The 13539-nt window shown below is 37.9% G+C and overlaps 1 protein-coding gene across 1 annotated transcript in view; it reads left to right on the top strand.

Moving 5' to 3' along the window:
* Nucleotides 1-5492: 5492 nt before the first annotated feature.
* Nucleotides 5493-13539, top strand: part of bspry (B-box and SPRY domain containing) — a 9821-nt gene continuing 1774 nt past the window's right edge. Inside the window, exons 1-5 of the mRNA XM_037691893.1 lie at nucleotides 5493-5895; nucleotides 6294-6392; nucleotides 10114-10344; nucleotides 10462-10487; nucleotides 10576-10700. Of these exons, the coding sequence (XP_037547821.1) occupies nucleotides 5515-5895; nucleotides 6294-6392; nucleotides 10114-10344; nucleotides 10462-10487; nucleotides 10576-10700 (862 nt within the window). The 5' untranslated portion in view covers nucleotides 5493-5514. The remainder of the gene's footprint in view (nucleotides 5896-6293; nucleotides 6393-10113; nucleotides 10345-10461; nucleotides 10488-10575; nucleotides 10701-13539) is intronic.

Here is a 13539-nt window from a genome sequence, read left to right as displayed (position 1 = left end):
CAGTAAATTAGGCATGAAAAAAGAAACTGAGCAGCATTTACAGTAGTTAAAACAAATCAAATACACACCACGTCAAATACCATTTTTTCTATTTAACTGTTAACAGCTGTAGTTGCTTTTTTAATAAGGCAGGGAAAGTGGTTTCCTACAAGTTGCTACTAAACACATGGTTATGTGTGGGGTCCAGGTAATGTCATGGCAATCAAAAATGAATCTTATTATTAGGAGGAAAGAACATATAATTAATTTATTAACCTTTATTTAACCAGGCAAATCCCATTGAGATCACAGATCTCAATTGCAAGGGAGGCCTGGGCCTGAAGGCAGACTAACATGCATGTTTTTGATCTGTGGGAGGAAACTGGAGTGGAGTACCAGGAGAAAACCCACGCAAGTGAGAAGAACATGCAAACTCCACACAGAAAGACACCAAGTCAAACCGGGGATTGATCCCACGACCTTTTTGCTGTGAGGCAACAGTGCTAACCACTGAGCCGTCGTGATGCCAATAGAAAGTTTGAAAAATACAAAAAAGTAATGGAGGAGTTAAAATAGAATTCACATAAAATCTGTGACTTCAATTTTTTTAGAATGGCATAAGAAACCTTTGATAGTACAAGTGTGGTTCAAACCCTCACACTCCTCATGTGAACCAGAGTTCAAACCATGTAGACTGGGCAGGATATTTAAACATCTATGCAATAGTAAGACATTTATTTATTTATAATAATAATAAATAAAGTGCTATGTGTTGTCATCATTGTATGTCCCCATACAAAGATGAAATTGGCTCTCTGCATTTAACCCATCGCACCTGGGATGCACAAAGGTGGCACGGTGGGCAGCTATGTAGGTGCCCGGGGAGCAATTCGGGATTGGGTGTCCTGCTTAGAGACACCACAAGATGTGCAATGGACCTTAGGGTCCTGGCTTGGCTGCCCTGCCCCTACACCTTCTCGGCCCGACGGCCCCATATATGTGTTGGGAGATGTTCCAAATATCGGCTGTATCAGTTTTGATGATTATATCAGTTGTAGATGTATAGTGACTACTTACATAGAATGTAAAATCTGTCCACTGGTTTATGAGATGTTTTGCTAACATGACAAACAGGCCTTTCATGTGATGTACATTTATTACTAAACTCTTCATTCTGCTTGAGTTTAAATGAAAGTATCTTTGTTCATTTCCTGTAAACACCTCTTTGCCTTAGGTTTGCTGGTTTTAACAGTAACACTACAGTTTTTTTGTATGTTGTATAACAATAGTCAACCTGTGTGTCTCTGATGTTCTTCTCATTTCAAAGTGAGATTTGTGGAAGCCCACCTTGTCTGAGCTGGAAGGCATTTCTCTATCCGTCACTCTCCTATCCCGTTACAGACAGGAACGAGTGGGAGGTGTGCTGGTTCATCTGTAGGTTTGAATTTCCTGAAATTTTCCCATACTCACCTGAAAAAAAAAGACAAAAAGTCCTTTAGTTATGGTCCAGTCTGATGTAGTCAAAGAGATACTTTAGGAATGAGCTAGACTATTTTTTTAACATTTGGCTCTCTTTAAAGATATGCTAAGCTGGTATTTTCTAGAAACTGGGTGTTACTCACTATTTCCAAATTAGTTGTCTCTGAGGAGTGGCTATAGGTTATCACTGATCCTTGGGCATTACATGATGAAACCAAGTATTTATCACACCCATTCACCCTGTATGGAAAAAATATTGTGTTGGTATTGATATATCTCTTGTGTACAACTTTACAGATTAAAACACAAAAATGTATAAAATCTGACATTTCACACGATATGGGACACAATTCTATATTATTATCATATTACTAACTTTAATATTGTTCAAACTATTCTGATTTTTTTTAACAGTAATATGTTAAATTTGATATAAATTATTTTAAACTAATCAAGTTAAAGTGTTCCTACAGGTGATTGTGTCAGAAATATTCTTACTGTGTGGCAATTACATAACAATAAAATGAAATTTTGAGAGATCACAACAAAAAAAAAAGACCTAAAGATTACTGCCAGGATTTTCTGGTTCTAAAAATGTTTACAGGTATTTCTTATCTTGGAGAGGTTTTCAAGACAGTTTGAAATTTGATTACCATCTTTTACATATTTAAATACATGCATACAATGAAACGTGTACATAGATGATGAACACAATGTGCAAAAGTTTTCCTTGTATGTTTCTTCTAATAAATCATATTTTGTTATATTTTTAAGTGTACTTGTCCTTTGAAGGTCTTTCAAAGACTTTCTCTGGCCTTTGGCAGTTTTTCTCTTGTTTTCTGTTCTGTCCTGTTACCAGTGGATGACAAATCATCAAAACAAATAGATCTAGTTGTTAAAGCTTAAATATTACCTCAATTACAGTCCCAAATTCCAAATGAGTTGAAAAGGAGGTGCCATGGATGCATTCCCATCTACTTGGAGGCAGTGTTCAAGTGCCTGGCAGCCAAGATTTCGGAGGGGTGGGAAACGTGGCTCATGACAGCGGGAAGACCGGGATCGTCCCCCAGCACTTGCAGTTTTGTCAGCGATGACAAAGGGCTCGGCAGCTGCTGGGAGGAATGGCTCAGGGAGGAGTTCTGCCTGGCATTCAGGTGGTCCTGCTGCCCAAGAGGACCGAGGGGTCTGCTTGGTCTGGGTGGATGGATTGGCATCTGCAGCCAGATTCTTCAGATCCGCTGTGGGACGGACTGCTACAAGAGATCCTTCCTGCTACAAGAGATCCTTCCTGCCCACAGCCATCAGCATCTAGAACAACTCTAATGAAACCAGGATGATGAGGTACAACAACAATTAGTTTCCTTTTGGGATTAATAAAGTATTTTGAATTTAATTAAAGCTCTTATGTTGTCATTATAACCTTGTTTAAGAGTGTTATCATAAAAGTTTTTCATACTTAAATTTTATACTTTTATACTGGCAATATTTGGGGTCACAAGCCCCTGGTACTATTAGTTTGTGGGTTGATTGATATAGTTAATAAATACCATTGTGAATCCCACAATGATATTGCTGTTTTAAATCATAAAACATATTTTAAATATTTATTTACAATGAGATAAGCATATATCATTGGAAAAGCTTTTAACTTCACTCAACAATCGCTTCATGGTCTGGATTTTGGTTTGGTTTGCTTCAGATTTTTTTATTTTTAAAGTCAATAAAATGATTCACTAAATGACTTTACATTGTACAATTAGCTTTGCTCTGTGTAATCCTGAGACATCAATACAAAGTGTATCAATACACAATACAATTTAGTATGTTAAAACATAAAACGCTTATACTAAACTATATCAAATGGTGCCTTTTGAAAACATTTATTCCAGTAGTTTTCCAGATATACTGATATGCAATTCTGAAATGTGGGTACACACTTAACATAAACAAAGCCATCAGCTAGGTTAGGGATTGTATTATGAAAGATACAACACACTTCGTTTGTCAAGAGACATATCGAGCTCAGAGCAACAACTTTTTTTTTTTTTTTTTTTTTTTTTACCAAACCAGCTACTGTACCTATATTGGTACATTTAAAGTATTAATGCAAGGAAAGCCTCTTAAAGGAATTGTGGGAAAAGGAACTTAACTATAATATCACTGTCGATGAATAAAGGTGCTTGGAGACATGTAAAAACCTTAAGTGTCCATTGGGCCCACATCTCACCTTATCAAAACAAAATTTCAAACCTACTTCATCTCCACAGTGCTTGAAATGTAAGCTTGAGATGGTCACTCTCTCTCACGCTGCTTTTGGCCTTGTATTAAAGTGAAACAATCCTGGAAGATTAATGGTAGAGAAATGAACACATTTCTGTCTGTTTATTCAAATAATACTCCTTTGAATTTGCTACTTGGAATAACAGATCTTCTTTTCAATGACACATATAAAAGACAGCTCTACAGAATACTATTTTTCCTATATGTTAGAAAATGCTACCTGTATTTAAAAAAGGCCCCCAAAGTAAGGTGTAGCCCAAGGGCCCCAGCCCTCCTAAATCCTGCTCTGTATGTCTTCACCAATGGCAGTCCCCACAGAAAGTTTTTTTAAAGCTTTATTTAGAACTTTGCTTCTATAAGGACATATACAGATACAGATATTCTTTATTGTCGTTCGCACACATGTAGTACATGTGGTGGAGCAAAATTATGTACACAGGGTCTCAGTTACATCCAACAATAAAATGTAAAAGAAAAACAGTAATAAGATCTAAGATATGAACCAAGAAAAACATCAACTAAATAACCCAAAATTTTTCAGTCAGGTCATCTGGACAGTTTCTTTTTTTGTGCTGAAATGTTTCGCCTTCGATCCGGAAGGCTTCATCAGTCAAGGAAACACACAACAAAACTGATTCTTCCACCAACAGCTTACTCCAAAGTGGAACAAACCAGTTATGTTGGTGCTAAGATGGTCTCTTTGGCACGCCCCTTCCTCCATTGCCGGCCCTCTTTCTTGTTGACAGTTGTGTCAAACTGGTTGAAAACAACAAAGTCCATGCTCAATAATCCAGGTATACAATCCAACATTTTTCAGTGTACTGTATACCTGGATTATTGAGCATGGACTTTGTTATCAACTAAATAAACACAAAGCACTTGTAGCATAAAAACAATACGCCGAACAGCAGCACGAACACGAGTCTGTGTGAGCAGATGAGCACGCATGAACACATCAACATGTAACAGATCAGCAGCAACATGATGTGATTTTTCACAGTGATTATTCTGGTTAGAGATTCATGAGTCTAACAGCCTCAGGGTAGAAGCTGTTCCTAAGTCTACTGGTTCTACACTTAATGCTCCTTATCAATTATTATTATTATTATTACTAGTAGTAGTAGTATATCAAGGGATAAGAAAAAAGAAAGTAAATAATAATAATAAATAATAAAATAAGATAAAATACAGGAATAAATGTGAGTTACACAGTTAAATTGTATTCATTTAAGATATTTTTTTGTTTTTATAGCCTTTTAGTTATTTGAGTCAGAGACTGAGTCAAGCTATTTTTACATACATCAGAGGTTTCTTATGCATTATTTTACTTTATGGATATGCAACTTAGCAAGAAATACGATAAGAAATATGTGAGAGGTGCTTTCGTCTTGAAATCTAGGAAACCAAACAGAACATGTTCTACATAGAGAAAGATATCTGGTTGGATATTATCCTCAATAATGTCCTCCCAAAAGTTTTGTGAGTATTTCCAAAAAAGATGAATAGATGTCTCTGGATAAAGTTTACAGATATCAATGTCAGCTTTGTTTTTCTGAAGAAAATGCTTGGTTTGATACAATTTATGAATTAATTTAAAATGAACTTATAGTGAGGGGAAAAACAATGTGCGGGAGAGACCAGACTTTTACCAAATTAAGATTGTGCACAGTCCCCACAGAGTTTCTCCAGCTCTGACCTGTCGCGTGTCACTTCCGTGTTCCGCTCACCTGTTACACCTGCGTTACAGCGCAGTCCTCAGCTCCTGCACCTGCTGCCATGATGGCCGAGGAGGAGTTCACGACGTGCGACCTGACCACCTGCTCCTCCACGACGGAGGAGACCTTCAACACCGTCAACATTCAGGAAATCGAGCCTATTTTCTCCGTGTTAACCGGCGGGATGAGGGCGGCGGGGGACACGGTGTCTCCGGGCACCTGCGGAGGAGGAGGAAGCGGCTGCACCTCACCCACCGCCGCCACCTCCGATACCGAGTCCGGGATCTTCTCTGTGGAGAGCGAGGTCTGCGTGGAGCACGAGTCGGAGCTGGACTGGTTCTGTGGGACCGAGCAGAAGCTCATCTGTTCCCGCTGCGCCACCGTGGGGCCCTGCCGCGCGCACGCCGTGACCCCTCTGGCCAGCAGGGTCACCTCAGTCAGGGTACACCTGGTTCTAAACTATTTACCTGAGAAAACCCGGCCTTTTATAGGCTACAGTGATCCTTTTAAATAAATATAAGCTCTATTCCTGCTTACTTTCATTTCTTTCTCGTTCAGTTTATACACTTCAAAGGTGATTTTAAATTCATTTGAGAATTTCCTATTTTCTGTGTGTATTCATATAATCACCCAGCTTTCTTTTAAATGTGTGACTATTACATCGTTTTCAAGTTAATAGCTCATTTTCGGGGTGTGCCACTGTTTCCCTGCTGATGCTGATGCATGCTGTTTCAGAGGACAGGATTTTCTTGTTATCAAACGAGCTGAGGATGTTCTTGTGGTGTGCTTTTCCAGATTCCTCTGACTCAGACAGTGAGCGTGTTGTCCTTTCCTTTGCAGAACCAGCTGGTGGACGTGTGCGAGAAAATGCAGCTGCAGGCTCTGAGGATCGACAAGTTTATCGAGCAGACCCTGGAAGCCAAAAAGCAAAAGCTTCAGGTGGGACACGCCGGCACACATATAGTGAACCCAGCTCAGAGCTAAAGGAGTGTTGGCGTCAGATTCCAAAATGTTCGTAGTGCTTGGATTTGTTAGGCCTAAACAAAAATGTCTAAATTGCTAGGATTTAAATAAAATATGGTGCATGACTTCACGGGCAGTGGCCGAAGGCAGGGTCCTTGGCCTTCTGACCAAAGCTGGCTCTTGAGACATGGAACTCTCTCTGGCATAGGAGCCTGAGCTTGTGTGTGACGTTAAGAGGTACTGACTAGATATAGTTGGGCTCACCTCGATGGGTTCAGGAACAGCATCCTGCGACACTGAAAAGACACGTTACTGCCCCACAACATCCAGAGCCTTCAGCATCTCAGAGCGAATCCCATCCGCTCCTGATCCTCTGCCACAGTAATGGACTCCCTTTCCCTGAATCCTCAGACCCTGCCTCCTCAGAGGTGGACATGCTAGCCAGATTAAGAATATCCTCAAAATTTTTCTTCTATTGTCCAAAAATATCCCAAGTCCGGGTCAGAAGTCCACCACCCAAACCAAATACAGCATGCTTTTTTTTTCAGGGTCACCAAACGGTTCCGAAAGTCCTTCACCGTTATCCTAAATATCGTTTTACCCTACACTTTTCTTAAAGCTATAGCTTTTGAGCATCAAAACAACCATCAAATTGTTCAGCATCATTTCAAGACTGCTGTGTTGTAAAAAATTAAATAAAATAAACCATTTAAAATATCTAACCTTGACGGAAAATATAAAAATAATATATATTGTAATAACTAGAGAAAGTGCATTTCCTGTGAAAATGCAGTGTGAATGCTTAATGCTGAGAACAGCTGAAATTAGCTAAAAAAACAAAAACATTCTGAAATGTAGCTGAAATGGAAGAACAAATCTAAATTAGCAGAAGAAAGCAGAAATAACGCATTTTTGCAGACTTAGTTTTAAATAAGGAGCTGAACTTAGGAAATGAGCTAAGAAAAATCTGAAATGAGCAAAAAATTGCTGAAAAGTAGCTGAAAAGGCAAAAAGAAGCTTAAATTATCAGACAGAAGTGGAAAGAACTGAAAGGAGCTACAAAGTGTGGAACTAGCTGAAAAGGCTAACATCAGCCAAAAGAGCAGAAAAAGCTGAAACTTGCAGAAAAAAAGCTGAAAGGAGCATAACAAGTTGAAATAGGTGTAAAGAAGTTACTTAGTCTGAAAGTAGAAATTTACATGAAAAAACTTGACTTTATTGGAAAACAGCTGAAATTGCTATACCCCCCCCCCCCCAAAAAAAAAAAAAAACAAATGAAAAAGTAGAACAAGTTTAAAATACCAGAAGAAAGCAGAAACATGTTTGCCCAATTAGGCTGAAAGAAGCAGAAATTAGCTCAAAGAAGTTCAAATTATTTGAAAAAAGCTGTAATAAGCAAAAACCAGCGGAAAAGTAGCTAAAAAGCAGCAAGAAGCTTAAATTATCAAAAGGAAATGGAGAGAGCACGTTTTTGCTGAATTATGCGGAAAAAAATTGAAATGAGTGCAACAAAAGTGGAATTAGCCCAAAATTAGCTAAAATTAGCATAAAAACAGCTAAATAGTAGCTGAAATATCAGAGAAAGCTTGAACTTGCATAAATAAGCTGAAAAGAGCCTAATAAGCTGAAATTAGCAGAAATAAGTTAGAAGAAGCTCAAAAATGTTGTAGGTAGCCAAAATAATGTGAAAGAAGTCCAAAACAGCTGAATAAACAGCAGAAATTAGCTGAAAAAAGTTTAAGTTTGCACAAGGAAGCCAAAAGAAGCTGAAGCAGAACAAAATAAGAAAGGAGCCGTAAAAGGTTGTAAACAGATCTGAAAATTTGAAGGTTGTAAAATGAGCTCTATTAATGTCCTAAGAGAAAAAAATTACAGAAAAGGCTAAATACTTCAAAAAGCTAAAGTTACTCCAATACCAAAAAACCATAGCACCCTCCTCCTGAATGAGCTGAACGTTTTGATAAATGATTTGTTGAAATAGCACAAAAGTTGTTGAACGAGAAAGATGCTGAAAAACGTACGGAAGAAAAATGGATCACAATAGTTTATTAGTTTAGTTTGCTTCATAAGCATTCACACTATTAATGTTACGTATGCCTGTAAAAATTATATGTCGAACTTATCATGTACCTTGCATCAAACCAGTGTTGCAGTAACGCTCTGCACTTTTATATACAGTATTAACATATCTGTGATGAGAGCGAGTCGCTTTATAACTTAAGTTTAGGAGGAAAACATGTTCGCTTCAATTTAATGATGCCTGAATTCCTGAACAAGAACTCAAGCATCCATAGATGGGTTTTTTTTTTGCAACAGCATGAAAAAGTGGAGAACCTTCTTGTTACCAGAAGTCAGGAGTGTTAAGGAGTTCTGCATGAGTTCATGTGTTCTCGCTGTTTTCTTTGACTAAACCCAAATTACTTAAGAGTGCTTCGTTTTCATTTAGAGGAGGAACTTCCTTACAGTCCAGTCCTTTTGCTTTTTATCAGTGTTGAAATCAGTTAGAATCAGTGAATCAGTTAGAATCAGTAAATCAGTTAGAATCAGTAAATCAGTTAGAATCAGTAAATCAGTTAGAATCAGTGTCCATAGTCTCATGAAACTTGGTGGAGTTTGAACATTGGAGAAACCTTTTAAATCTCCTTTTGGATCCCCATCATCTATTTTAAAGCAATAAAAGTGCCTCAAATCAGTGGACTGTGTATCACTTGTAAATGAGACTTTGAGGCTCAATGTGATTTATTTGTGTAAATAAAGCTTGAATGGAAAAATCAGGGTAAATTTATCACCATGAAAAACATAATTTACAGTTATCAAATCTGATTTTTAACAAAATACATTTTTCTTTGAACAACAGAAACAAGTGTACCATCACCGCGCAGCAGAAAGTACTATATTTTTTGCTTTGTAAGTTGCACATTTTTGCATAAAATTGCAAGTCCTGCGACTTATACACCGAAGTGACTTATTTTTGTCCGCCCCCATATTTATAACCCAATTTTTGGATGAGATCTGACGATTTCATTCATTCTGACATGAACAATGTTGAACACTACCATTTTTAGCCACTAGAGGGCAATCACTTAATTTAGCAAGGTAAGTGTCTCATTAATAGGTAAAAGTGGTTATTAATGATACACTTGGCTTGCCATACCAAGCCATCTTGCTCTTGCTCCAGAAATCCTGGAACAAACGTCAAATCTGATGCATTTGACCATTAAAGTGATTTTATTAAGGAAAACTAAACTGAAACCCACCTTTGCCATCATTTCAAGCAAACAAATAATTGTTTTTAAGTGTTAATCTTGTTAAATTCTTGTTTAAGTCCTCCTGTGCACGCTCCCGCGGTGTCCATTTGGTAGTCAATCAATTATTGGCAGAACAACGGCCCACATTTCCGGGTGGTGACGCATAATAGATGCAACTTATTTATGTTTTTTTCCACTTTATTAGACATATTTGCACTGATGCAACTTATATGCCGGAGCAACGTGTACGGCGGAAAGTACGGTAATTAGAATTACAGGAAAGTTACTCAAAACATTTTCACCAAATCACTTGTTTATTAAGATTTAAGTACAAAATAAAGGGAACTACAGGACTAGTAGATGTTACAATGAGAAAGGAGAGTGTAGTTGTTACGGTGAGATCTTGTTGGTGAGATCAGTGTGGACCTTTCTCCTGCGTCTCCTTGCAGGTGGATGCGAGCAAGGCGAGGGACCAGGTTCTGGCTCAGGTCAACGCCGCGCGTGACGCCCTGGAGAAGGAGGAGCAGCGCATCCTGGAGGAGGTGCAGAGGGAGCAGGAGCGGGTGGAGCAGTGCCTCCTCACCCAGAGAGCCCACTGGAGCCAGGCTCTGGCCAGTCTGTCGCAGACGCGCTCCCAGTTGGTGCACACGCTGACGCACACCGCAGACGCACAGCTGGTGGTGAGAAGCTGTGGAGGATGTCAGATTTAGAGCTTCTACTTAAATAACTTGATATTTACTGTATAACTGCCGAGAAATCACTAACTTCCTGTTTTTTTTTTTTTATATTTTTTGCAGATCAGTGTCCAAGAAATCGCGGAAAGGTACATTTCTAACTGTTCAATAGTGTTTTTGTCACTCAGGTCATGCTGGAGGCGTCATGTTTTATACCTGTGTGCGTGTTTGTGTCAGGGTGGAGGACGCCGAGGGGGTCGGGAACCCCTGCGACACAGAGCAGCTCAACCTGAACCCAAACTGTACTGACAGCAAGCTGCTGAGAGGCCTGTGGGCGGCCGCACTGCTGCTCGGCCCCAACGGTTTGTAGATTCCATTTTATTGTACTAAAACTTCAGCAGATTCATTCAGGAGATTATTAGAAACACAGATGGTGACAATTGACAGTTCGCTTTAAAATAAATAGTTGGGGAAGTTTGCAAGTGAACATTTTAAAGAAAAAAGTTCAACTGATTATTAAATGTTCATCAGTTGTTTGCAAATAAAATAAGATTTAATGTAGTAATCAGTAAAGACAAGACTTTGCTGATATTCAGGATCAGAGTAAAATTACTGTTTGAAAGTTTGCTCAAACGTCTGTTTGTGTGGATGTTTATGAAGCGTTCACTCTATTGTGATCCATTTTTCTTCCGTGCGTTTTTCAGCGCGTTTCTCGTCCCGCAGTTTCGAAGCTATTTCAATAAATCATAAAACGTTCAGCTCTTTCAGGACAATCCTGCAATGACTTTTGGTATTGGTGCAACTTTAGCTTTTTGAAATATTTAGCCTTTTCTGCCATCTTTTTTTTCTCATAGAAAATGAATTGAGCTCATCCTTCAGATGTTTAGATCTGTTTACAACTTTTTACTGCTCCTTTCACATTTTGTTCTGGTTCCGCTTCTTTCAGCTTCATTGTACAAATTTAAAAAAAGAATTTCAGCTACTTTCAGCTAATTTCAGCTGTTTTTCCAGCTGTTTTGTGCTCCTTTCAGATTCTTTCTGCTAACTACAACATCTTTGTGCCTCTTCTAACTTAAAAGTTCTTGCTCAACTTGCTTCTTCTAGCTTCTTTCTACTAATTACAGCTTGTTAAGCTCCTTTCAGCTCCTTTCTGCAAATTTCAGCTTTTTCTACTATTTCAGCTACTATATAGCTGTATTTATACTTTCAAAATCTTTTTTTAGCTAATTCTACATTTTTTGCACTTAAAACTTTTTCACCCTAATTCATCAAAAATGTGCTCTCTCCACTTCCTTCTGGTAATTTAAGTTTCTTTCTGCTTTTTTAGCTACTTTTCAGCTGTTTTATTTTTTTGTGGCAATTACAGCTTTTTCAGATAATTTGCGCTTGTTTGTGCTCATTTCTGCTTCTTTCAGCAAACATTTGTTCTTCCTGATTCTGCTAATTTAAGCTTGTTCTACCTTGGCGGCTGTGGCTGAGTGGTTAGAGCAGTCGTCCTCCAATGCAAGAGTTGGGGGTTCGAATCCACCAGCAGTCACATGCTGAAGTGTCCCTGGGCAAGACACTGAACCCCTCATTGCCTCTGATGTGTGTCCCATCAGTGTATGAATGTGATAAAGCACTGATTAGTCTCTTTAGAATGATTTGTTCAATTAGCTTTGTAGAGATCTAGCAGAGTGCTGTATGAACGGGTAAATAAGGCACAGATTGTAAAGTGCTTTGAGTATCTTGAAATAAGATAGAAAGGTTCTATATAAGTACAGTCCATTTACCATTTACTTTTTATTGGCATTTCTTAGCTAAGTTTAGCTGTTTTCAGATTAATTCAAGTTTTACGTGGTAATTCCTGCTACTTTCAGCCAAATTAACTTTGTTCTGCTAATTTTAGCTTATTTTGATCCTTTCAGCTTTTTCTGCTAGTTTGAGCCTTTTCTGCCATTTTAGCTACATTTTAGCTGTTTTGTGCTAAAAATGAGCTTTTCCAGCTAATTCTACATTTTTAAGCTTATTTCAGCTCATTCCACTTCCTTCAGGTAGCTTAAGCTTCTTTCTGACTTTTCAGCTAATTTCAGCGTTTTTTTAGCTAATTTCCTAATTTTTGTGCTAATTTCTGCTTATTTAAACATAATTCAGCAAATATGTGTTTTTTCTGCTTTCTTCTGTTAATTTAGGCTTGTTCTTCCATTTCAGCTAATTTTCAGCTATTTTTAGCTGTTTCTCAGCAACTTCTTCAGCAATAAGCATTCACACTGCATTTTTGCAGGAAATGAAATTTCTCTATTTTTCCTAGTTTTAAACCCATCATAATATTGTTTTGATCATTTTAAATTAAGCTAGAACAATTTTTTTTGCTAAATATCTTCTGAACTTTATTGTTTTCTATCTTTAAAGTTAAAAGGAAAAGGATTAAAAAAAGAGAATCTCATTATTCAAAATCATAATTCTAGAAGAGTAAATAAAACTTGAAATTACTTAGTTTAAATTCTAAGAGACACATTTAGTGGCATTTCTGACAGACACTTTCAAACCTTTAGGTGTCTGGTTGGGTAAATATTTAAACACATTGTGTACATTTTGTGTGTTAATTGTCTTTGCCTGTCACCAGGAACACTGAGCTGTGTATGTTTGGTTATCTGCCTGTTAGCAAAATATTTCATGAACCATTGGGCAGATTTTAATGAAACTATTGACTGCACATTTTAAACTGATTAATGTTTGGAGTCAACCCAGTTCAAGATGGCTGCCACAGCCAACTGACTTCTGACTGAATGACCTAAATTTTGGCGTGGTAGTAGCGGAGAGTCATACACATACTCAGAGTGCTACAGATTTGGCAAAATCTTTGTTTTGATTTTTGCCATGAAATTAGTGATGGAGCTGACTTGAGTTACTTCTTACTGCAGACTGGATTTAAATGGGACACTAATGAGCATTCACAGAAAGGATCAGGTTCTTAAATTCTGGAGGACAGAGGAGTTTAAAGCTTTAGAGAGGAGGTTTTGTGGCTGTCCGCCTGTTTTTCTGTTGTTTGATTTAGTTGCATGTAGGGATTTTAATCGGCATGGTATCAGTATCAGCCGATATTAGCGATAAAGTTAAATATCGGACATCGACCATTCCATCAAAATAACTCACCAATATAAAAGGTGCTGTTTATACACACACACACACACACACACACACACACATACATACATACAT

The sequence above is a fragment of the Nematolebias whitei genome, chromosome 18, assembly GCF_014905685.2.
Source record: "Nematolebias whitei isolate Nwh7 chromosome 18, NemWhi1, whole genome shotgun sequence".
Taxonomy (NCBI): Eukaryota; Metazoa; Chordata; class Actinopteri; order Cyprinodontiformes; family Rivulidae; genus Nematolebias; species Nematolebias whitei.
This window is presented reverse-complemented; position numbering and strand designations above follow the sequence as displayed.